The sequence below is a fragment of the Xenopus tropicalis genome, chromosome 7, assembly GCF_000004195.4.
Source record: "Xenopus tropicalis strain Nigerian chromosome 7, UCB_Xtro_10.0, whole genome shotgun sequence".
Taxonomy (NCBI): domain Eukaryota; kingdom Metazoa; phylum Chordata; class Amphibia; order Anura; family Pipidae; genus Xenopus; species Xenopus tropicalis.
The window spans coordinates 70,062,695-70,086,548 of NC_030683.2; the positions used below are offsets into that span (position 1 = coordinate 70,062,695).

Below are 23,854 nucleotides of genomic sequence, written 5' to 3' on the forward strand. Positions count from 1 at the left end.
AGGATGTAGGCAATAGCTATTCATGTAGGTTGAAGTGGAATTCTGATCTGGTAATAGGACTTCCTTGTCATTAACCTTAAATATTTATTTTATAAACCCTAAATGTAAAATTTTGCATTATGAAAGCAAATGTAATTCTTTATCATACACATGAATTACAAATTTGTAAATACTTTTGCTAAAACAGAATCAGACTGCTATTGCCTGCACTGCTGGTCCTGACTACATGTACCATTGAAATACTGGTGCAGTAGTTGGTATTTTAGCTGTAGGTGGGGGTTCTGTATCCAATAGAAAACTGCAAACCTTCTGTTATTCAGTTATAAAGGAAGCAAACATGGTGATGAAACAAATCAGTGCAATTTCCTCATCGCACAACATCTGACTCATACATTTAAAATTGCTTGGGAATCTGCCTATAAGTGGGCAATTTAAAAAGAAAATAATAGTTGGTGGTGGAACATAGGACCCAGCAGCAGTCAGGAGCAGAAGAAGGGGAGGTGTGCACAGACATGCAGGCTATGAGCAGACTAGAGAGAGAGAGAGAGAGAGAGAGACTACAAGAGGATTGGATTGCCTGGACAGTATCAGGAGGTAAAACAGCAGTAGCAGTTTCACGCAGAACATACAGTGAGTGGTGGATTTGTATTGCATATATCCAGCTTGGTCCCTAGAGGGATATTAAGGATAATCTGGGTTTATCATTTCATTGCTATGTTCAAATGAATGGATTATTTCTAGTATGAGATGCTGTAAGTTTTGGGTGATACAATAACAGCTGTAAATTGACTGCTTTAAAAATAGTGCAACATACTTATAGTGCCATAACTTTCACACTAAATTCTGCAAGAATTGACAAATGTAAGTTTGACAGATGAAACATCTTGTACAGGCACCCAGAAATATTTTCTTTTGGTATCTATCCAGGCCAATGAATATGATTTATGAAGTTGAGCTTGTGGCGCTCTTTTACTGATGCAGGTCTTAAACTGCACAAGTAGAGTTACCAAAAGGAACCAAGCATCACTTGTGACCAAAGTGCTATCAGCTATAAAGAAATAGCTGATACCTGTTTGCTATGGGTAAATACATTTGGTAAATTTAGCATCACGTTAGTAAATGAGCTATGCTGTTTCCACTTGTGTTTCCCGCAATGGTTTCACCACACTGCAACTTTTTTGCATGGAAATTCACATTTAGAAATAGTTTTGCTAGGCACAAGTGCAGACTGTTAGATTGGAATTTTAAGAGTGGACCTATCTACAATGCAGTGGAACTTGCACCCTTAACTTTTATAAAACTGATGGATATAGTTTCACTTTCTGATATTTTGTGGATAGAGGGAGGGAAAACCTTTACTGGGCCCTTTATATGCATTTTTCCAGTTTATATACAACTGATTCTTCAAAAACACTTGCAGAGAAAAAAAAAACTCAACAAAATGTATATGTATATCTGAACCAGCTAAAGCTGTATGAGTAATATTGGTATAAAATGATTATATACAACTATTTGTGTAACTGATATGTAGGACAGATACTTTCATACGTTCAGGGTTCAAACCCCATTCTGTCACCATGCTACAGTTTAGTAAATACCCAAATCTTAAACCTGCTGCCTTTTGGCTTGGTACTGCCAGCCACAACTGCTTTGAGCAACCCTAGGGTATAATGGTATCAGTTTTCTACCATCAATTGCTATGCAACCCTGCATGACCTCTGCAAAGGAACAAGTGCACTGCATATAGTCACAGGTTACTGCAGCATACATGTTGAGTTTAGTTTTTGTAAAGTACACTTTGATGTTATTAGGATTTCAAAAATGTAAATATTTGTAGCAGTAACGCAGCATGCCAAAGCTGGAAGCTGGAATTCATATAGAGCAGAGAAGCAAATTACATTCTTGACCTAGACTCAGGGTGCTTGCCCAAAGCTGGTGCAAACTCTGATGAGGAACAGGTTAAATTGTTTCTGATTTCTTTCTCTATTTCTCTCCTCCTTCTCCTCTATTACAAGGAGGGGAAAGGGAGGGGACAGAAGAGTAGCTAAAGATCAAAAATAAACCTCTCAGGGGGTGGGGAAAAGCATGCGTGTATATATATATGAGGAGCTGCCACAGGCAACCCTGATGCTTCCACTTCTGTGAGAAGTAAAAGGAATCGGGAGAGGGCTGGGTGCTGGACTGATTAGCAGATAGACTCTCCCATACAGGCTGGATAGTGGGCTTTCTCTATGGGACAGACCCTCTACAGTGACTCGCATGCTTATCACTTTTTGCTCCACTGCTTATCTCTGGTTGCTGCGTCGCAGTGTGTTGCGAGGGTGCCTTGTGATTGCTGGAATGCTCGATATTGCTGCCAGTATTCGAATGCTGATGTCTAGATTTGTATTTTATTGACTCTGTGTTTCATAATTTATTACATTGCAGTTCCAGTGTTACTGGTGCTTCGGAAGGTTCGCTTAGAATTATGTAACAGACATTTTGAGTTAACTTTTAGTTTGTTGTCTGTTATTAATATTCTACCCGTGAAATAATGCATGTACTTTCTGCAAAACAGCACAAGTTCAGCTGATCACGTCCACTCTATAAACTTGTTTCATTTAATATTTGCTTTAGTTTATTACAAGCATATTTCTAGTGGTTTGTGTCAGTTATTAATTAATCAATTTAAGAGGTTATCAGAATTTGAATTTTGCTTGCATTTAGAGGTGAATGCTAAAATCCTTTGCAATGGGTTGCATTTACTATCTATACTTTGCCTTTTTGCTTCTGGTTTGTTCCAATGCTGCTAGTGTGATGCCAGAAGCAGAAGTGACAGTGCCAGAACTTTTTGCAGGATCTGATGGGAAAATGACCTTGCGATTTACTGCACTAGGCAGAGATATAGAGCTCCATCTTGTTCCTGATGATGCTTTTCTTGGACCAAGGATGCAGATCAAACATGTAGGTAGAGCTGGTGGGACACAGACAAGTATGGATGGGTTAAGGACCTGTTTTTATTCCAGTATGGAACCACTGGCTGCTGTTAGTCTATGCAAAGGTGTTCAGGGTGCCTTTATGCATGGAAGTGATAGTTATGTTATCCAGCCCAGAAAAGAATTGAGAGGTCAGAAGAAACTTGGACAACACTTGGTATTTAAGGCACAGAATAAGAACATACCAAGTTGGCATGACAAATCTTCTGAACTTACAGAGGACATAAACAACCAGGAGTGGGAAAAGCAGGACCTAAAACTGAAAGACACTCAAAGAAACAACCCCATATTTGGCCAAAAAGAAAGTGTGCTTCTACAGGATGCAAAAGAAATTGTGAGTGGCCACAGCTCTAACTTATGGACCATCCATGAGATATCAAAGAGTGATGTAAAAGGAGAGACAGTTCACCCATTTCGAAACCGAAGATTTGTGTCTGAAGATCGATTTATAGAGATTTTGCTGGTGGCAGACAATACAATGGTTCAGTTCTATGGAGATGATTTAGAGGTAAGAACTAATCTGGGACATAGCAGTAACATCATTGATCACATCAGCAAATATTACTGTATTGTATATTATTGTTCCTCCTCTTGTTGTCTGTGTTTGAAATTGATGTACAGAAATCCAGTTTTATATTTTTTTGATCATTTTTTTCCTTGTAGAGTAACAGTGACACAAATTCAATAAGTCTACATTTGATTTTACCACAGTAGGCACTTTGAGTTAATTAGAAGCATTTTCTAAATTCACAGTTATGCTCTTTGTAAAGTGTTCTGTAATATATAATCATTATAGAAATAAGCATAATAATGCTTATGTTAACAACCCTACAGAGATGGAACTCCAAAATGCTGGTGAAGAGTTGCAACAGTGTGATCTGTTTTTTTAGCCTGGGTTCCTAAAATATGGGGCAGCCCCCTCTACTGAGCAGTGACTGGGTGGGGACTATATGAAAAGTCAAAGGATTCCCACCTTGCAATTTTAACACTGGGTAAAAATAAAATTCACTATTATTACAGGTTAATTGGTGAATATTTTAGAGATTCTCAGTGGTTAATTGGTAAATACTTAAGATGCATACTGCAGCTAGCACTCTATGCAACCTTGTAGCATTCATTTGAAATTCATTTGATCACAATTATCTGTATGTTGATTTCAAATGTGTTCAATTTTTAATAGGGTGGCAGGAACAAGCAAAGATATTGATCTAACTGACCAAATATCTATAAGAAAAATTTTAAAATATACTTAAGCAAATTTTTTGCAATATCCTGTATTTGTGAAAGTTGCATTTGTCAATTCTTGTAGAGTCCAGGGTCAAAATCAACCACTATATATAGACAATTTATGAAGCAGTCTTTACAAAGCTGTTTTTGTAGCCCCCAAAACTTACAGCATCTCATCATCACAATCCATTTATTTGAAGATATCATTGAAATAATAAGCAGAGACTATCCTTAATATCCCTCTAGGGGCCAAGCAGTATATATACGCAGTTAGAATCCACCACTCACTGTATGTTCTGTGTGGTACTGCTGCTTTACACTCCTGATACTCTGCAGGCAATCCAATCCTCTTGTAGACTCTCTCTCTCTCTCTCTAGACTGCTCATAGCCTTCATGTCTGTGTACACCTCCCCTACTTCTGCTCCGGACTGCTGCTGGGTCTTATGTTCCACAATCTATTACTTCATAGATTGGCCACTTATGGTCAGGCTCCTATGTATTTTGAGCATATGAGTCACATTTTGTGTGATCAGAAAAGTTTACTATTTTGGCCATATGATCAAATAACATCGGAAATAGAAGGAAGGTGTGCACTAAGCAATGAACATCCACCTCCAGCCAAGAATTTAATTCCTGTAATAAAGAATACTGCAACATTGTTTCTATGTTACATACAGTCAGGACTAGCAATGCAGTGAATAGCAAATAACAGACAGCTGCTTAGAAATAAATGTGCTTTTATGATTCAAAACTTTATATTTTGGGTTTATAAAATATACCTTTAAGTGTAAGGACAGCTAAGAATTTCTCCTGCATGAACTTGAATGGTAATTGCCTGGACTATTCCTGGGCACTCTGAGATCAGGTGGTTATCACATGGAAATGCTTATTGCTGCATCTAGGTGTTCACCATTCAAGCAAATGTTACAGATTTTGTCAGTCCAGATGATGTACTTATCATAACTGGAACACTTCATAGCCTGCAGGTGTAAGCACACTCTAATACCGTTGACTAATAACTGTTAGTAGTGTGATTCTAGCCGTCACCGAAATTGCCATTGCCATTTGCAAACATGCTTCAGAAGCTTTTGGACTTGACTTGAAAGGATGCTAGAACTAGAACTAGTAGCAGCTAGAGTGAACACCAAAATAGCTGAAGTAAAATTAAGTAAAATGCATAATGAAAGTATAGAATGTTATATTGCTGATCCCATTGCCCTGGCATTAGTCACAGTTACTTCTGGATACAAAACACACTATATGCAAATCTGTTAATGGGCACTAGTCATCGTCACTGTAAGTTTTTATTCACGTGGGGGGAGGGCAAGGTGATAGTAAGCTGTAAGATGGAAATATTAGGTACAAAACACACTATATCCAATCCTGCTAATGGCAACTTGGAAGAGGAACCAAGGACTTACTCGTGGACTTGAGATCTTAACTGCTGTTAGTGGTTCAGTAGTAATGTCCAATAGTGGTGGCATGGGTGGGGGAAGGTGCAGTGAGTGATTCTGTGGAAGACAGGTTAGGTTGCTAGTTTGAGGCAAGTAATAATAATGACTGGAGCAATAGTACTGATAGGACAGTAAATGGGAACATGTTTATAAACTTGCATGACAACTTTATGTCACAGGTTGTTGAGGAGCCAACCAGAAACCCTGTTATACTAGATCTAGTGATCTCTAACGACCCAGAACGTATAGCAAATGTGCAAGTGGTTGAACCCCTGGGTAATGTTATATGATTTAATGTTTGCTGCAAAATACACTGGATCAACAAAGACTCTTAATTTCAGAAAAGCAGATTTTACCTCATAAAGGGCTGTCCTTCAGAGCATAATTGGGGCATTATATTTTCTGCTAAAAACATAGAATAGGAATGGTTGTCATTTAAAATTATATTAAATCATTACTGTTCTCAATTTATTCAATTAAGAAGTAAATGTAGAAGGATTAGGAACCACCCAATGTGGCTTAATTCAGAAGTAAAGAAGTTAATATGGAAAAAATGAAAGCATTTAAAACAAATCAGAGGGGACAGAAGCTGCATTTAAGGAATATAAATATTACAACTGCAATTCAGAAGGCAAAGATAGAGGCTAACACTAACCCAAAATGATTTTGAAGTATGTTAATAGTAAAAAGATGCAGGTTGAAAGTATGGCTCCATCGAATAATAGTAACAATATGTTATAACTGATACAGAAAAGGCAAATGTGCTAAATTAGTTCTTTTCTTAATTGTATACAATAGAGAAGCCAGAGTTCCAAGACCTACCCAATAGCTGCACTGTTGCCTCAGCTGAATCTAGTCAGTGGCTGACACAGGATATGGTGCATAAAGGGCTACAAACAATTAATGTGAACAAGGCAGCAGGGCCTGATGGAATACACCCTCAGGTGCTGAGGGAGCTTAGTTCAGTCCCCTCTATTTTTGGCAAGTTATTTGAAGGCTTGTTAAGGGATCACATTCAAAATTATGTTCTGGAGAATGGCATTATGAGCAGTAATCAGCATGGCTTTATGAAGGACAGGTCATGTCAGACCAATTTGATTGCTTTTTATGTAAGACGCTGGACAGTGCAGTTGCAGTAGATTTTATCTATTTGAGTTTGCCAAAGTGTTTGACACAGTGCCCCACAAACAACTGCTTTCTAAACTAAGGTCTGTTGGTCTTAGTTAAGTCATTTGCACATGGATAGGGCAAACAAGGTTTTGAGCTGTATTAAAAGCAGCATACATTTACGGGAGGAGGGGGTTATTCTTCCACTTTACAGAAAGCTGGTAAAGCCCCTAGAATATGCCATTTAGTTTTGGTATTCAGTGCTCAAAAGGGACACTGTTAGAGAGGGTCCAGAAAAGGGCAGCTAAGCTGGTAAAGGGTATGAAAAGTCTCAGAAAGAAAGACTGACAGTTGGGATTGTTTACATTGGAGAAGAGTCGCAAAAACTAATGATGACAATGTTCTTAAAGGAACAGTAACACCAAAAAATGAAAGTGTATAAAAGTAACTAAAATATAATGTGCTGCTGCTCTGCACTGGTAAAAGTTGTGTGTTTACTTCAGAAAGTCTACTATCATTTATATAAATAAGCTGCTATGTAGCCATGGAGGCAGCCATTCAAAGGAGAAAAGGCACATAGCAGATAACAGATAAAACACTATTGTATTCTACAGAACTTATCTGTTATCTGCTATGTAACCTGGCCAAAGTGTGGTACTAACACCTCATTTTTTGTAAAAATTATTTTTAAAGGCAAACTAAGCGCTGGCAAACTTTCTTTCTCTTTGCTATGTAACCTGTGCCTTTTCTCCTTTTTTCCAGCTTGAATGGCTGCCCCCGTGGCTACACAGCAGCTTATTATATAAATTATAGTAGTGTTACTGTAGCAAACACACCAGTTTTACCAGTGCAGGGTAACAGTGCATTATATTTTTATTACTTTAAAGCTCTTTCATTTTTTAGTGTTACTGTTCCTTTAAAGGAGAAGGAAAGGCTAATAAAGAGCTAATCTCAAGCTGCAGGCATACCTTCAGTTCTCTCAATAGTGCCCTTAAGTCTCCCCATATTTCACCTGTTCAGATGATCAGAAGCCAAACAGGAAGAAAAAACACTGAGCTGTCTAAAGAAAGTTCCCATAATGCTTCACTCCTGCACAGACACCCAGACCAAGTGAACATGCTCAGTTAGTAAGACTATGAGTCAGCTTCCTGCTGATTGGCTCAGAGTCACATTCCTAAGGGGGGGAGTGAGTTCTTGAGGGAGGGGGGAGCAGGAGAGAGGAGACAGCATAAAGCTGCGTGTCTCTGGCACATGAATTACAGACACAAGAAATCTTTTCACAGAGTACGTGTCTCCTCTGCCTACCTCTAGTTCCGGCCTTGTACCTAATGGTTATAGATTGTAGCAATTGTAAGTTACCTGATTTCAGGTAAAAGTGTTCACTTTAGCTACTGCTCAGTTAAAAGTCCTTGCATCCTCTCAATTCAAGCCCATGGGTGCTTAAACATGCTATTTTAATGACAGCTAGAATCCAACAGCTCAGTGGGCAGTGATAGGGCATGTGTTCATACCCGCAGTTGTCTTGTGCAGCAATTATGCACCAATTACGAGCACCACATCATCTGGGCAGAAACATTACAGGCGACCGAAATGTTGGGCAACATTACCTAGGCCAAACCCACATAAAATTATTTCTCCAGCAATCTGGCCTTGGCTAAACTAGACGTTGCAGGGTCCCTGCCAGTGGCTATCAGGGCATGTTTAGAGTTATTGTACAGCAACAGTTGAAAACATGCAGGCTGGATATTTCTGATGTACATAAATGCTGCTGATCATTATTTCTCTGTCCATACATGGGTATGTGTATGTGTGTGCTGCTCACAGATAAAGCATTCCCTAGCTGATACTTGGAGGCCCCCGTGTTGTGGAGCTTGGATGAAATGCAGGAGTTGAATTATATGCTGCTATAATAAAATATAAGATAAGCACTTGAACTTTCCTTCTTCCTATCCTGTTATAATGCCTGCCTCTGGTGAATAGTATACAAATTAGATTTTCTGGTCCTAAGCTGCTATCTGAGTGAAATAGTATATTGTGTACTTCCTAATCCTGAGCTGTATAACCTGGTTGGCTTTTGCCTTGCTTGATTCACTTTATAAACTGGATTAGGGCACTATCTGCTGCTGAATGACACCTATCCACCTCATTTTTTCTGTAGGATCTTTATTATTGTGGATGTAAATATGTGGAAAGAAATCATAACACAAGAATACTGCTCTGCTTCTGCCAAGGGAACCTGTATTACATTTTAGAGCAATGTTTCCCTCTGCCCTCCAGCAGGGAATATATAACTGCCTGTACTGTAATTCATTGTGGGTTTGTAGTTCATTTGAAGTGGTCAGACCAGATACTTCGTGGTTGCTGATGTGTCTCAGATGGCACACTGCAAGTCTTCAAGGAAAGTACACTTCCTTTAGTATTTTTATAGTGTAACATTTAATTCCTCTCAAAGCACATACTATATGTAGAAAGTTTCTCTTACAAGAACAAAATTATCAATGGATACTTTAAAGAGATTGCAACACCAGAAATCAAACCCTTTTTTTCTATCATAACATTGTCTTTGCATGCTATTTTTGCCTTAAAAGTATTTGCCCATTGCTTTTAAATTACCTGTAAAAGGTTCATGTTCCTTTATGAGGGAGCTACCATGTTTGTGCAGCAGTAGTCCGTTAGCATTGGAAACAGGTTGAGAAGGGACAGTCAGGTTGGCAAAACAGTCAGGTTTAGGAACTTTAAAGGAGAAGGAAAGGCTAATTCACTTGGGGTGCCAAAATGTTAGGCACCCCCAAGTGACTTAGATCGCTTACCTTTTACCCCGGGCTGGTGCCTCTGTACGAAGAGAACAGCACCAGTCCGGGGTAGCAGCGAGTGCTTCCTACTTCCTATTCGCTTGCTCGCGAATGCGCAGTAGAGTGAAAAGCCGAACTTAAACAAGAAAGTCGGCTTTTTACTCTACTGCACATGCGCCAGCCCACGGATTTCGCCGGCAGAAGAAAAAGGAAGAAGGAAGCACTCACTACAAGTACCCTGGGCTGGTGCTTTTTTCTCCTAACAGGGGCACCAGCCCAGGGTACAAGGTAAGCGATCTAAGTCACTTGGGGGTGCCTAACATTTTGGCACCCCCAAGTGACTTAGCCTTTCCTTCTACTTTAAGTCATATATTTAACATTGCTGTGTAAAAAGTCAGCAATCAGCAATTAGATTTCAACAGTTAGAAAACCAAAGGAAAGCATCTGATTGGCTGATATAAGCAACATCACCAGTAATGTTTTACTCTACTTTTTACACAGCATGATAAATATAGCCCTAAGTAACATTTACTTGCAAAAGCAAACCTATCGGTGAAATGACCTATAGATAACATTTTATATACATTAATATTTTGAAGAGAAGTGTTTTAGTGTCAGTATCACTTTAAGCTTTGCCATCTGCAGCAATAAAGCAGTTATTCACAACACACTGCGTGTGTGTGACTGCCTACTCCTAAGCAGGAACCAGCCAGGAAATCAGAGCGAAGAATATCTATTCAATAATGTAAATGCTCAGAAAGGAACAATTAGAAGATCATTTAAGGTGTAGTTTGAAGTGAAATTTGATGTGTACATGCAAGTATAGTACAAAAGAATGAATCTACTTCACTGATGTCCAACCAATTTTCACCAAAAATACCCTCAAAGTCCTGAAAAAACAGACAGCAATAAATAATTTATATAGACTGTGGGGGTCATTTACTAATTACCAGAATTTTTTTCTTCCGATTTGGATTTTTAGTGCTAAAAATCGTGAGGGAAAAAAGTTGCTTCCTTTGACGCGCATGTTGGCTTTTGACACATGCATAGTTTTTTACTGTCAAATTTTTTCACTGCGCAAATCATTTCGCCCATCCCTAGTTGCAACTTTTTCAAGATTTACTATGTGTCCAAACAGCTAAAAATCCAAATCCGACAATTCGCCAGCTGAAACTTGCTGAGATCATGTAATCAATGGCAGTTATCCCCTCGCAGACATTTGTGGAAATGGGTTTAGTTGAATTTTTAAAAATAATAAATCCGCCCCTATGAGTGCTAAGTGAAGTACAAATATAATAAAAAATGTGCTGTATTCAGAACATATCTATAAATGTAACCCCTTGTGAGCAAAGGGCTTGGGCAGTGTGCTCTCATGCCAAATGGACACTGAAGCTTAATTCTGCCTTTAATGTTTTACAACTAGTGTTTTTGTAACATGTATAGTTATATCTCTTTGGTGTCTGGTTTATAATGTGGCAATCTTTCTGCTGATTTTGTGTAGTAGGTTTGGATCAACACTGCTAGTGCATGTAGGATGATTTAAAGCACTAGTATGTATTACTGTAAAGATAGGAGTTAATGATATTTGAATTTTTTTCCCTACTAAAGAAATCAAGCAGCTTGCTATATTTTGGCCACAAAAAGTATTCATGTAATTGTACATATTGTAAAGTTATTGTGCATCATTTTCACAGAATACATTTGATTAACATTTTTTATTAATCAGTTTGCAGCTAATGCCTAGTTTTTGGTCCTTCATATTTTTGATTCCCCAAAGGCAACCAACATGTTTGTAGCATTTTATTAATATTAGAGAACCATGTGGCTTCTGAAAAAAAGGTTTGTCATCGTAGATCACTCCAAAGTTTGGCTTCAAATAGGGTTGTTTAATCCTCTAACAAAGAATTCAGTGAACCACTTCAACATCCTTTATGCCCTTCCACCCCCTACCTGTGCTGCTATAGTTTCCCAGACAAAGCAGGCGGATCGCCCTAAAAGGGTTTATTATTTGGATCTGGACAGCCCTCCCTCTTATTGCAGCTCTGTGGGAAAAGATATAGAGCAGCAAGTGGGTGGTAAGGTGGGTTATTACATACTTTTTGGCTCCTTCACTGTTTATTAACGGTCTCATTGCTGCATGTATATGTAGTACATATAACTGGAACTGGGGTAAGATAGATGGTTTAGTCATCTGTCTACCTGTTAGCTAGTTGTTATTGTAGAGTATGTTTTTTCTTTTAACTCTCAAGATCACATCAATTCTGGAAATTTGTCATACTGCTAACCTCTGGAGAATACAAATGACATTTTCATAAGTTAGTGTGCTTTTGGAAGCTTTAGTTTACAGACTAGTGGAGGGTTGTACGATGGACAGCCAAGAACAATATTATTAGCAGCATTGTTTTATGACTGCTAATCCTAATTTCTGGTTAGGAAAAGAAAATGTTGCAATATTGTAGATTACGTAGAGCACACAGTATTCTCTTTACATGTGGAGCTTTGTAGGGAGTTGATTATTTACTAGTAATCACATCATGTGATTAGCAATAGTATGCCTACAGTATATCAGACATGTATAACTGTATCTTTCCTGAAGTATCAATTATTGTTTAGAGGACTATATGTTAACCTTTATATTGACCATGATATAGACAGATCTATTCTAATTAGGGATGTTTCGAATACAGGTTTTGGTTTGGCATTCAGCCAAGATTTGACCTTTTTCAGCAGATTTCGGATTTGGCTGAATCCACGAGACTGGCCAAATCTTTAAAACCATGTGACTTTTTGTCACATAAACATGGAACATGCTTCTCTTTACCTCTTCCACTTCAGATTGGCTTCAGTATATGGCGGAATCTTTCACAAAGGATTAAGGTTTCAGCCAAATCCCAAAATGATGGATTCAGTGCATCCTAATTCTAATCAACTTTTCAGTTGGTCTTCATTATTTATTTTGTATGTTGTAGTTTTGAAATTATTAGCATTACAATTCTACCTGTATTCAGCTTGCAACTATCCGATTTTACATTTAAAAGTATTTCTTGCCTGACTGCAATGTGAAGTGGTGCACTATATATTATGTGCATACTAAACTTGGTTACTATAGACTGTTTCTGTAAAAAAGGTATTTTGAGGGATTTCCCAAAAAGATGTGTGTCTAAATGGGGGCCAGACTATGATGTGTTTTCTACAATAAAATGTTTGGGAAACATTATATCAGCCCAAATATGGTCAAAGGCTTTTTTGAAAGTCCTTCCAGGTTGGGTAGTGGCACAGATACTTTATAAAACCAGCGGGCCCTGGCAAAGATCTTTTTGGTGGCCCCTATGCCCCAAGAAATTTATAATATAACTACTCTCAGGAATATGCACTGTCATATAATAAGGCAGAAAATAAAAAAATTATCCCCAGGTGTGGTCCTGGGCCTATAGCCATTGGAGTTCAAAAACCCAATAAATGTACTAGTTTTTATTAGAAACATATGTTCTAATTAAAGTGAATGTCGGATAATACTCGATGATTCTACAGATCAAATTTAGATTTTACAGTCAACTTAGATAAGGATATTCATCTGTATATACTGATATATATGGATATATAAATTGATCAATTTGTAGCTCAGTTAAACAACAATAATAGAGATATAAAATTAAAATTCAATTGGAGTAAATATGAGGTATAATGTTTAGATTTAAATACAGGGATCTCACTAAAAGATAAAAATGTTTTAAAGTAATTAAGCTATAATGTAGTGTTGCCCTGCACTGATAAAAGTTGTGTGTTTGCTTCAGAAAGACTAATATAGTTAATATAAATAGCTGCTGTGTAGCCACGAGTCAGCCATTCAAGCTGGAAAAAAGGAAAAATGGCAAAGGTTACATAAGCAGATAAAAGATAAACTCTGTAGATTACAATGGGAATCTATGCAACTTCTCTGATATCTGCTATGCAACCTGTGTCTTTTCTCTGTTTTCCAATTTGAATGGCTACTTGCATGGTTACACAGCAGCTTTGTTTATATAAACTATAGAAGGGGTTCTGAAGCAAACACACAACTTTTACCAGTGCAGGGCAATACTATAATTCATTATAGTATAATATAATTATTTTAATAAACTTTCATTTTTTTGGTATTAATGTTCCTTTAATAGAAAATTGTCACAGGCATTTGCTTGAGGCACTTAGCCACCATGGTTTGTCTTTAATCTTTAATATTCTGGAATTATTATTTTTAATATTCCCTTAAACCAGGGCAGTATGTAACTGTTGAATTCTGCTTTTAAAAAGATAAGCTAAATAAAGGTTAAGTTAAACTGCAACATATTTGTATTGTAAAAATATAATTTAAAAAACGTATGCAAGCATTATGTGGGTTAATGTTCTTTTTTAGCTTCATCTTCTGACACTGATGTCAGTGGCAGCTCGGATCTACAAGCACCCAAGCTTGAGAAACTCTGTGACTCTTGTAGTGGTGACAGTACTGCTTGTTGAAGATGTTGAATCTGGCCCAGACGTCTCAGATAATGGAGGACTGACACTTCGTAGTTTTTGTAACTGGCAACAGAATTTCAATCCATCAAGTGATCGCAATCCTGAACACTATGATACTGCCTTCCTTCTTACTCGTCAGGTAAAATGTTATTTAAAGAGAGAAATGTAATAAAATATAAAAATGTAACAAAACATGCAAAGCTTGCAGAGAATGGTCCATTTAGCAAGGCGCAGGCTCAAAAAATTCTGTATAAGTGCCCAAACTGTGTAACATTTTATTTTATGGGTCAATAAGCAACAGCAGGTGACAGACTGTGGACAAAACCTTCACTGCCTGCACTGCTCTCCCTCAACTGCTTAAGCAACCAGTACATATTTCTTAGTCTTCTACTTAATTTGACAATTGTTGTGTTCAGCTGGGCTCTGGTATTATATTCTGCTTCCTGTATACCACAGACTTGGCAACCCTCCCTTTCATTCCAAATTGGTCAGGCTTGATTTACTGTCATTTCATACTTCTCATGGACCACAGAAAATATCTTATAACTAAGGAAATGATAGATAAAGACAGTCTCCTTATTAAATTGATAATTCCAGCTGAGTATCCCTTTCCACAAGATTGTGACTACACACATAAAGCCCCAGCACCCTAAAAACCCCATCATAAAGACTATTAGAAACCACACAATCCACTCAGAAGTGATCCTAACCCTCCTCCTTTCCACACTCCAATGGCCACTCCCTAATTACTGTGTGTAAGTACTTCATATTTCCCCTGACAAAGAGTTTGCCTTGCAGAGACAGACAGAAGTTATCAAAGGACTTCTCTGGGAACCTTTTGCCATTCAGATACCAGAGAACCTGCTGCAGAGTGTTGTTGGGATAATCTCTTACCGCCAACAGGGTTGTGAAAAAAGACATTATAGTATAGCTGCTTCCTTAGCACTGAAGCAATCTCCTCTGCAACAATACCACATCGCCACAACAACTTTATACCCTGAGCAATGTGTGGTGGGAAATAACATTGCCTCATTCGAACCTCCTTCACCCTACTGCCCTGTAACCAGCCCATGATAAAAGATGATGCCCAGGAACTTATAAAATATTCTCACAGGGTATTTGTTCTTTGAGCCAAACTCCCAAAATTAGATTTCAAAAACATGACACCAAAGAAAACAACTGGACCGAACATCCTTAAACCACCCTCTTCTTCCCCAGAGCATCTGGAAGGATAGGCCATTGATTTGGGCATAGAAAGATTCCAGAAAAGGGATAACACAGGACACAACAAAACACAACAAAAACAACTGGATAAAAAAGTCTTGATAAGGTTAACTCTTTCCCTATAAGTCAGCCTTCATCCTTTCCAACGCCTTTCCAATGCCTTTCCAATATCCAACTTTTCCCAATTTAACCTGGCATTATCACCCTTCCCAAATTTCACCCCAAGAATCTTAACCTGAGAGGGGGCAATGGGGAAGTCTCTTAGCACAAAACTGGGCTCATTCTCCAGACTCCACAAAGCTTCCGATTTAATGCAAAGGCTTTGGGATAAGCACTGTTACATCATCTGCATAGGCTACCAACTTCAAACGCTGGCCAGTAGGTGCACAGACACCCTCCAAGTTACATTCCTGCAGTAACCTAAGAAATGTATCTAACCTATACAGCAAAGGACTCAGAGGGCAACCCTGTCTCACCCTGCATCATCCATAAGTTCTTTAACCCCAGATAAGACAGAACCACACTTCACATAAATTCTATCAATCCAACTACGGCGACTGCCACAGAAAAGGTATGGCTCCCCTGCCTACCTTCCTCTATTGCCACATCACTCACACCCCCACCCCCAGCACTGGGCATAGAAACACTGGCATTTCCCTTAGTCATTTCACTCACACCCCAACCACTAGGCAGAGAAACACTGAAATTGGCAAGGAACATTGGCATTGCCCTTAGCAGCACAAACATGACACACATTTCACTTTATCATCAATTCAACTCTCCCGTTCTTATAAACCTCCTCTCGAGGTTTAATCAGCTGCATAATCTTATTCAACTCCTGCTCCAAGACCCTCAAGTTCCTTACTATATAGTGCAGCTTTCTTTATACCATGCACCCGCAACTCCCCTGTTGCCATAGCAACTAAACTGATTTCTTCTGTAATGGAATTATTTTGTTCACTTTGCTACAGTAGTTCCATCACATTAATTGCTTTAACAATGTCCATCTGATTAACACAGTCACAAGAAATGGATGCAATAGTCTTTCCCCGTCAGTAGCAAGCTCCCCCACCTTTTACTAAAAAGGTCACAGTTTTATTACCTGTAGTAACAGGAGTCCTGCTCAAGTACTTTCTCTGCCAGTTCACAACATTCATCCTCCATGGTACTTGGCTCATTCCAAGGGGTCTGCTCCCAGGGATAAACGTTACTGGTGATTCTGAGGTTTCAGAAGCAGAAACGTGAAGTTCAACAACATCCTGCACAGATGAAATCCCACACAGACCGGTCTTAGGCACCTCACCCAGCTGTCCTTCCTCCTCCTCAAACTCCATAGACGCCTCCTCATCCTTCTTTAGCAAAAACTTTAGTTTCTTACTCTTAGTAATATTCTTTGATTCTTTGCAACAGCTGTTTAAACCTCTACAGTGACCACAACTTTCTTACTAGCCACATGCTTTCTGGATCCCAGCCATGTCCTAGTAGCCATTGCCACAGATTTATCTGAGTAAGGCAATTTCTGTCTCATTTCTCAAAAAAATGAATAAAAAATAGGCTACAAGCCTCAAAAAACAGATGGAAAAACAACTCCCCCAGACCCAAAAAGGGCCTGGGAAAGTATGAGAGGGGGTGCAACTTGCAGTGCAGCAATATAGTGTGACTGAAGTTTATCAGAGCACAAGTCACATGACTGAGGGTACCTGGGAAACTAAGAATATGTCCTGAACCTTGTCAAAAATCAAAATTAAGTATAAAAAAATCTCTTTTAAAAAACAGATTTCACTACAGGTTTCTATTGGAGAAGCGCTATTAAAGGATGCGTTTTGTAAAAAAAAAAATGTTTTTCCTGTGACAAAATCCATTTAAACATCAGGGGGACATGGATTAAGGGAAAAGAAATAGAAAGTAAATTTACACATCAGCACCAGACAGCAGGCAGATACCTAGAAAACCTTTTGGTAAAAGGCAAAAAATTAAAAACTTGATGAAGTACAGCTCCTAGCCATATCGACATTGGCTGTCCCTTAAAGGGGTTTTTCACCTATAGATTAACTTTCAGTATGATGTAGAGAGTGCTGTTCTGAAACAATCTGCAATTGGTCTTCATTTTTTATCATTGGTAGTTTTTTCATTATTTTACTTCTTGTTCATTAGCTCTCCAGTTTGGAATTTCAGCAGTTATCTTCTTAGAATTGGCTATTCTACAACATATTAAAATCTAACTTAAAGGTGAACCTCCTCTTTAATACCCCTTGATATGTAGCAGCAAGGCAAGATGGTAGATGGTAGATAATGGATAGGTACAAAAAAAAGGATTCAAGTTGGTTTTCTGGTGTTGCAGTATATTTAAGCATACTATCAACATGTTGCATATGCAGATAACCTCATGAGAATCAGATTCACAAAAGTAAAACAAGACACATTTACCAATGTTCAGGATGCAATGAACTGAACACACAGTACTATGAAGGCTTGGTTCTAATTGAAGTCACTGCATAACTAAATGTGGTGCAGACCACGCAAAAGAACACAGGGAAAAAGGTGTGATGTGTACACACTGGCTTTTCACTTGCGATGCCTCCCACCATGAAGTAACTGGAATACATACTGGAACACATTTTTTTGTTTTGTTTTGGAGCAGCTGATAAAATGATGCCTTGTTTGCAGTGTGTTTGCTCGGTAGTGTTAAGCTATTGTGTAAACAAAGCCTGTGGTCAGTTATGTCCAACTGGCAGCATCCGGCCTGCCCTATGCTGCCTGTGTGTACCATATTCTGCCTACCAGTATGTGCCATACTCTGTCTGCCCTATGCTTCCTGTGGGAGGCGGCCCAACTTTCCAACTGGCGGCCCGCATCTGGAACATACTCTGTCTACCTTATGCTGCCAGTGGTTAAAACTGGCTTACATTATTGGACCTCCACCACATAGGCCAGGGAAATTGCAGCCCTCAGTACCACAGAAGTTGGACAGCACTGCCCTAGAAGATTTTGGTTAAGAAAACACTCAAGTGTGCGTTGTTTTAGCCAAAATCTACCTCATTTGAGCAGTCATGGGGTGTTAACAGGCTGTACTGGCATTTCCTTTGCCAGCAGAGAAACCAAATAATGTGCTACTAGTACATATGCTTGAGTAATTAATAGAGTTTCATACAACAAGCACTTAAGCAATTGTGCTTATCGCGGTGACTTGCTTTCCATTTCTAATAAATTTTCCAACTTCTAATAAAGGTACCTATCAGGGTCTCTAAAATGATAGCACCTTGGCCACTTCAGTTTTGCGTCATGTCCTTAACAATATTTTCGGATCAGAATATTATTTAAGGTATTCCCCACAGCTGATAAGAACAACATAAAAAATTACTTAAATGTGTACATTTTGCTCTTAAATGTGTGCTCAAAGATACAGATTCCTAAATGTAACTAAAGAAATGCAACACCAATCTATATCATTATGCACAAAAGGCACAATGCAATAAAACACGGGTCTTCTTGTTAATGTGCTTTTTGCTGTTTGTGTGCCAGGATATTTGTGGGCATGAGAGCTGTGACACACTAGGAGTGGCTGACATTGGCACAGTGTGTGACACGAGCAAGAGTTGCTCTGTGATTGAAGATAATGGACTGCAGGCTGCTTATACCCTTGCCCATGAACTTGGTAAGCGAATAAGTCACCTCACACACTATGAGTGAGACATGTAATACGGAAAGGGATTTTTACAGTCTAGGATTTAAAAATAGTTTATCTATTTTTGAACATGGAACAGCTAACAGCTTTTGTTACCAAACCTTAAATATTATCAGTGTCTAAAAATGGCATACTGCTGATGTGAATATACCAGTCTATAAAAAATGGACCTTGTGCAAAAAGTGAAAAAGATATCTTCAATATAATGTTATAACTCTCTGCTAGGCATCTGAGGCACCATACTTTTCTATAAAGGTATGGAAAATATGTGCCTTTTCTTTTTTATACAGACTGAATGGCTGCCCCCATGGCTACACAGCAACTTGTTTGCCTACTATACTATAGTATTATTACTGCAGCAAACATACCAGTTTTACCAGTGCAGGGCAAAAGTACATTGTATTTACATTACTTTAAAATACTTTTATATTTTGGTGTTACTGTTCCTTCAAGAACATTTTTCTTTTTTTTTATCATTTTTTTTTTTATCACAATGACATATGACAACGTTTTTCCTGCAGTTATTTTATGTGGACCATTTAGCCTTCTTATGCCTTGCAATTAAAGCAGAGTGCGCTCCCTGGTATATATTATAGGGTTGATTTATAAAGGCAAATGCAGGGTAGAAAGTGTAATTTTGGATGCAATTTGTCATGTTTTTTTACTGAGAATGCGGAATCCTCTCATACGCAATTTAAATGGCACAGCATCTGCCCACAGATTTGTTCTTGCCACAGTTGTGTTCGACGTTTTAAAAATATCCGCAACTGTGCTTGCACGTTTTGACGAATCAGGTGCAATTGTGCTGAATTCGTATAATCAGTTTCCTGTTAGTGTAATATCTGTCTGCAGATGAATCCTTTATCTAAAGGGCATTTAAATGCCATAAAAGTGTATAAAGGATATTTAGCATTTAGCCTCCCACCATTCGTTCAATGCTTTATTGTTTAGCAGTGGCTCCCTGTCAAAAAATGTTAACATTTCAGAAATAACATAACAACTTATTGTGTTACAGCAATTAAATTGGCGAACGGAAGGATTATAGTGAGACAGGTTCTTTACATGTGCCTTGGGAATTTAAAAGCTTTCCTGTTTTTACAGTTTTTATTCTTACCTGAAAATAATGTGGATTATTGTGAAAGGTAATATAGTTTTGGAAACATCCATTTTCCTTCCCTTTTAAGTGTTTTTGTGCTGCAGAGGGGAATCTACTGTCCCACAAAGCAATATAAATGATCTTACATTAGTTAACACACGGGTTTTTATAGGTACAGCGCCATGTAAACTACATAAACTAGTCTTTTGCAATTCTGAAACTTTTGCAAATTTTTCTTTTCTATATGTTTAGGTCATGTCCTTAGCATACCCCACGACAACTCCAAAAACTGTGAGAGGTATTTTGGAGAGCTTGGAAGGCACCACTTGATGGCTTCACTTTTACAGCTTAATAAGACTGTACCATGGTCCGAATGCAGTGCTATGCACCTTACTGAGTTTTTTGACAGTGGACATGGTAAGTAGTCCTGCAGTAATTGTGAAAAGTGATGAGCGAATCTGTCCCGTTGTCAAGGTAAAATTTGTGCATGCAACTTTTTTTTCCCTCCAAATGCAAGTCAATGGTCGTTTTTTTTTTCACTTCTATGGCACAACTTTTTTTTATGTATGCAATGTAATTTTTTCACAATTTATAGTATTCACATTTTTTAAGTGTTTTTGCATCTTTGTCTTTTTAACCAGATTTTTAAATAAAATTACACAAATATGAATTTTGATAAATTTGCCCCTTAGGGTATCTTATAATAGTTGTGATAAATAAAGACTTTGTTTTCTAGTTGATCTTTGTCTCAAATTACTGCTTACTCATCATGCGCATGCATGTGATGTACATTGGTTGGCGCATAACACATTCTACATCACATACATGCGCGTGAGCTGAGGAATTCACTCATTAAGGGCAATGCTTGTGCCCCAACATGGCCACCCACCCGGTGCAAGACCTCCCTCCTGGTGCAGGAGCCATATTGCTCGATACGGGGTTTTTCTTGGAGAAATACTATTGTATCCCCAATTGGGGGAGATAGGTGCCCTTTAGGGAGAAATATATAACTCTATAAATACATTTGTTTTTCACAAATGTTTTAACTGTTTTGTAGGGCTTAATTTTAGACAGCTGCTTTGATAAACAGGCCCCTAAATGTGTAAGCCTTCTTTTCTTGCATCTAAATCTGCTTTTAGAATCTACTGTTAGTTGTGATGTTTTCTTGATTCAGCATATAGAAAACAATGACTTTCAGCTGAGTTTTCCAGTTTCAAATAATGAACAACAAATTGACTGGTGCAGTTTTACAGTTCATTACCAATACTCAGAATGAATGGCACACATAGGCAGTTAAGGGCAGGCAGAGTATAGCACACCCAGGCAGCATAGGGCAGGCAGAGTACTGCCTGTGTGCTATACTCTGCCTGCCCTATGCTGCCTGTGTGTGCCAGACTCTGCCTGTCCTATGCTGCCTGTATGTGCCATACTCTGCCTGCCCTACCCTGCCTGTGTGTGCCATACTCTGCCTGTCCTATGCTGCCTGTGTGTGCCATACTCTGTCTGCCCTTAACTGCCTATGTGTGCCATGCTCTGTCTGCCCTATGAACCTGACAGGGGTTTGGTCTTGGAAGTTTGTTGGAAATAGCCATTCAATGGTCCCTAAGGTGTGTAATTATGTGCTGGGGGTTGCTGTGCTATCCACAGGGGAGGAAGAGGTATATGGATTTAAGGGTATGTCTTAATATGACATAATATAATTCTTTCACATATGAATGATGGTTGATATCCCCGCAGTTGGGTTTTTGTTGCGCTACCACCATTGTGATAACATGGGTGTGGTTTGAAGTGGGTGCAGTTTAAAAAAGGGGAGTGGTCAAAACTGGTTTCCATTAGCGGCCCTCCACTATGTATGCTAGAGAAATTCTGGCCCTCAGCACCACAGAAGTTGGACAGCACTGCATTAGAAGATCCACTTGTTTTATGAGGTCACCAAATGAGCAGATCTTTCCCTGATATGCCCACCTTGAGGTGGGGGAGGCCCTGATGGTTCCATACATGGGCCAATAAAAGTCATGACATTTGATTTCACTAAGCACTGATTATAAACCCTGAGAACCAATTATTACAGATTAAAAATATCTTTATTTATAAAGAAATTTTTGCAGGTTATTTACGGTTGAGAATATATATATATACATGTTTTATTCACATTAGGAGATTGCCTGTTGGATGCACCATCCAAATCAATAGAGCTTCCTAATGGACTTCCTGGAACATCAGCTCTTTATGACTTGGACAGCCAGTGTCGTCAAGTATTTGGAAAAGAATTTTCTCACTGCCCCAACACATTAGAGAAAGATGTTTGTTCTCAACTCTGGTGTCGAATTCAGGAAAAAAATGAGTGTCATACTAAAAATGGAAGCTTGCCTTGGGCAGATGGAACTCCCTGTGGTGATAATCATATGTGCTCGGATGGGGTTTGTGTTAAAGAAGACATTGTTGTGAGACCAAAGGTAAATGCATTAGTGCACATAACTATTTTTTGCAGTGTATATAAAATGTGATTTTTTTTTTAAAGCCCAAATGACAGTTTTAACTTTATTTGTACATATTACCAACCTACAATTTTCTGTTCTCTCTTATGAATGTCTGTTAAATATAAGTACACACTGAAATAAAACAACTATGCAAATAATATGTATTTAAATTTCTCTAACTCCTTCCAGGTACACAACCAACAGTTTTTTCTTCCTCCTAAATTTCTTGCATGCAGCAGTACAGCTGTAGAATCTATTGAAACCTGGGGTTAAGGGATCTTTCTATAATTTGGATCTCCATACCTTAAGTCTGCTAAAACATTAAATAAACCCAACAGGATTGTTTGCTACCAATGTGCCTATGCTAGCTTAATTAGGATCAGTTACAATAAGCAGAATGGATGAAGTAGAATCATTAACATGTACAAAAAGTGAGAGAGAAAGCAATTGTGTTACATATTAAATAAAACATGTGGCAATGTATGTTTTCCAGGTACCAGTGGATGGCAGTTGGGGTAGTTGGGGTCCCTGGGGAGAATGCTCACGGACCTGTGGAGGGGGTGTGCGTTTTTCCTACAGGGACTGCAATGATCCAGTGCCACAAAATGGAGGAAAGTACTGCAAGGGCCAAAGAGCCATGTATGAATCATGCAACATACAAGAGTGTCCTGTACATGGTGAGTGTGCATGAAATTATTTTCATTGTTAACTGTTACTGAAAATGTTACATGACTATTCTGTTTACTACATTCTCATGTCTCTCTACAAACTCTCCAGAAAATCTAGATTGATAATTACGTCTAAATAATACATTTTGGTCTGGAATTACATAAATTCTTTTAACAAGAATTAGCATATTTACCTTAGTCAAGGGTAATGCAATAAAAGTTACAGTTTTCCTAAGGTTTAGTATCCCATAGCACTTAATCAGCACACTTCAGTATTTCTGTTCTAATATTTTAGTCAGCTACCTTTTTACAACATCTTATCGGTTCCTTATCGGTGGGTGGCTAGCCCATTGCACCTTCAAATTACATTATCTCAAAGGTTTCTTGTAAAGCATCAGCAAAAGGACCAGTAACTATGAGTGTTTGCTTTCACATGTATGGTACAGGTATAAAGGCATCTGTAAAAATTCAAGCTTTGCAAAAGTGAGTATAGTTTAGGCCTGCACTTGCAATCTGCGGGTTCTGGCAATTGCCAGAGGTGCTGCTGTAAGATGACATAGACAGTCACTATTTATTGGGCTGTTGGGGGCTTTTTGGGCCCCTGTGTACTTGAAATTCCAAGGCCTATTTTGAATCTGAGTCATATTTACAT

At 38.4% G+C, this 23,854-nt stretch overlaps 1 protein-coding gene across 2 annotated transcripts in view; it reads left to right on the forward strand.

Annotated features, from left to right (window-relative positions):
• Positions 1-571: 571 nt before the first annotated feature.
• The window catches only part of adamts8 (ADAM metallopeptidase with thrombospondin type 1 motif 8), a 30,761-nt gene continuing 7,478 nt past the window's right edge, over positions 572-23,854 (forward strand). For both annotated transcript variants that reach the window (XR_004223595.1, XM_002940639.4), the window contains exons 1-6: positions 572-3,483; positions 13,949-14,188; positions 18,796-18,928; positions 20,307-20,471; positions 22,212-22,510; positions 23,028-23,211. Coding sequence is in view for 1 of the 2 variants with exons in the window: in XM_002940639.4 (XP_002940685.2) it covers positions 2,713-3,483; positions 13,949-14,188; positions 18,796-18,928; positions 20,307-20,471; positions 22,212-22,510; positions 23,028-23,211 (1,792 nt within the window). In the remaining variant the exon portion in view is untranslated. The remainder of the gene's footprint in view (positions 3,484-13,948; positions 14,189-18,795; positions 18,929-20,306; positions 20,472-22,211; positions 22,511-23,027; positions 23,212-23,854) is intronic.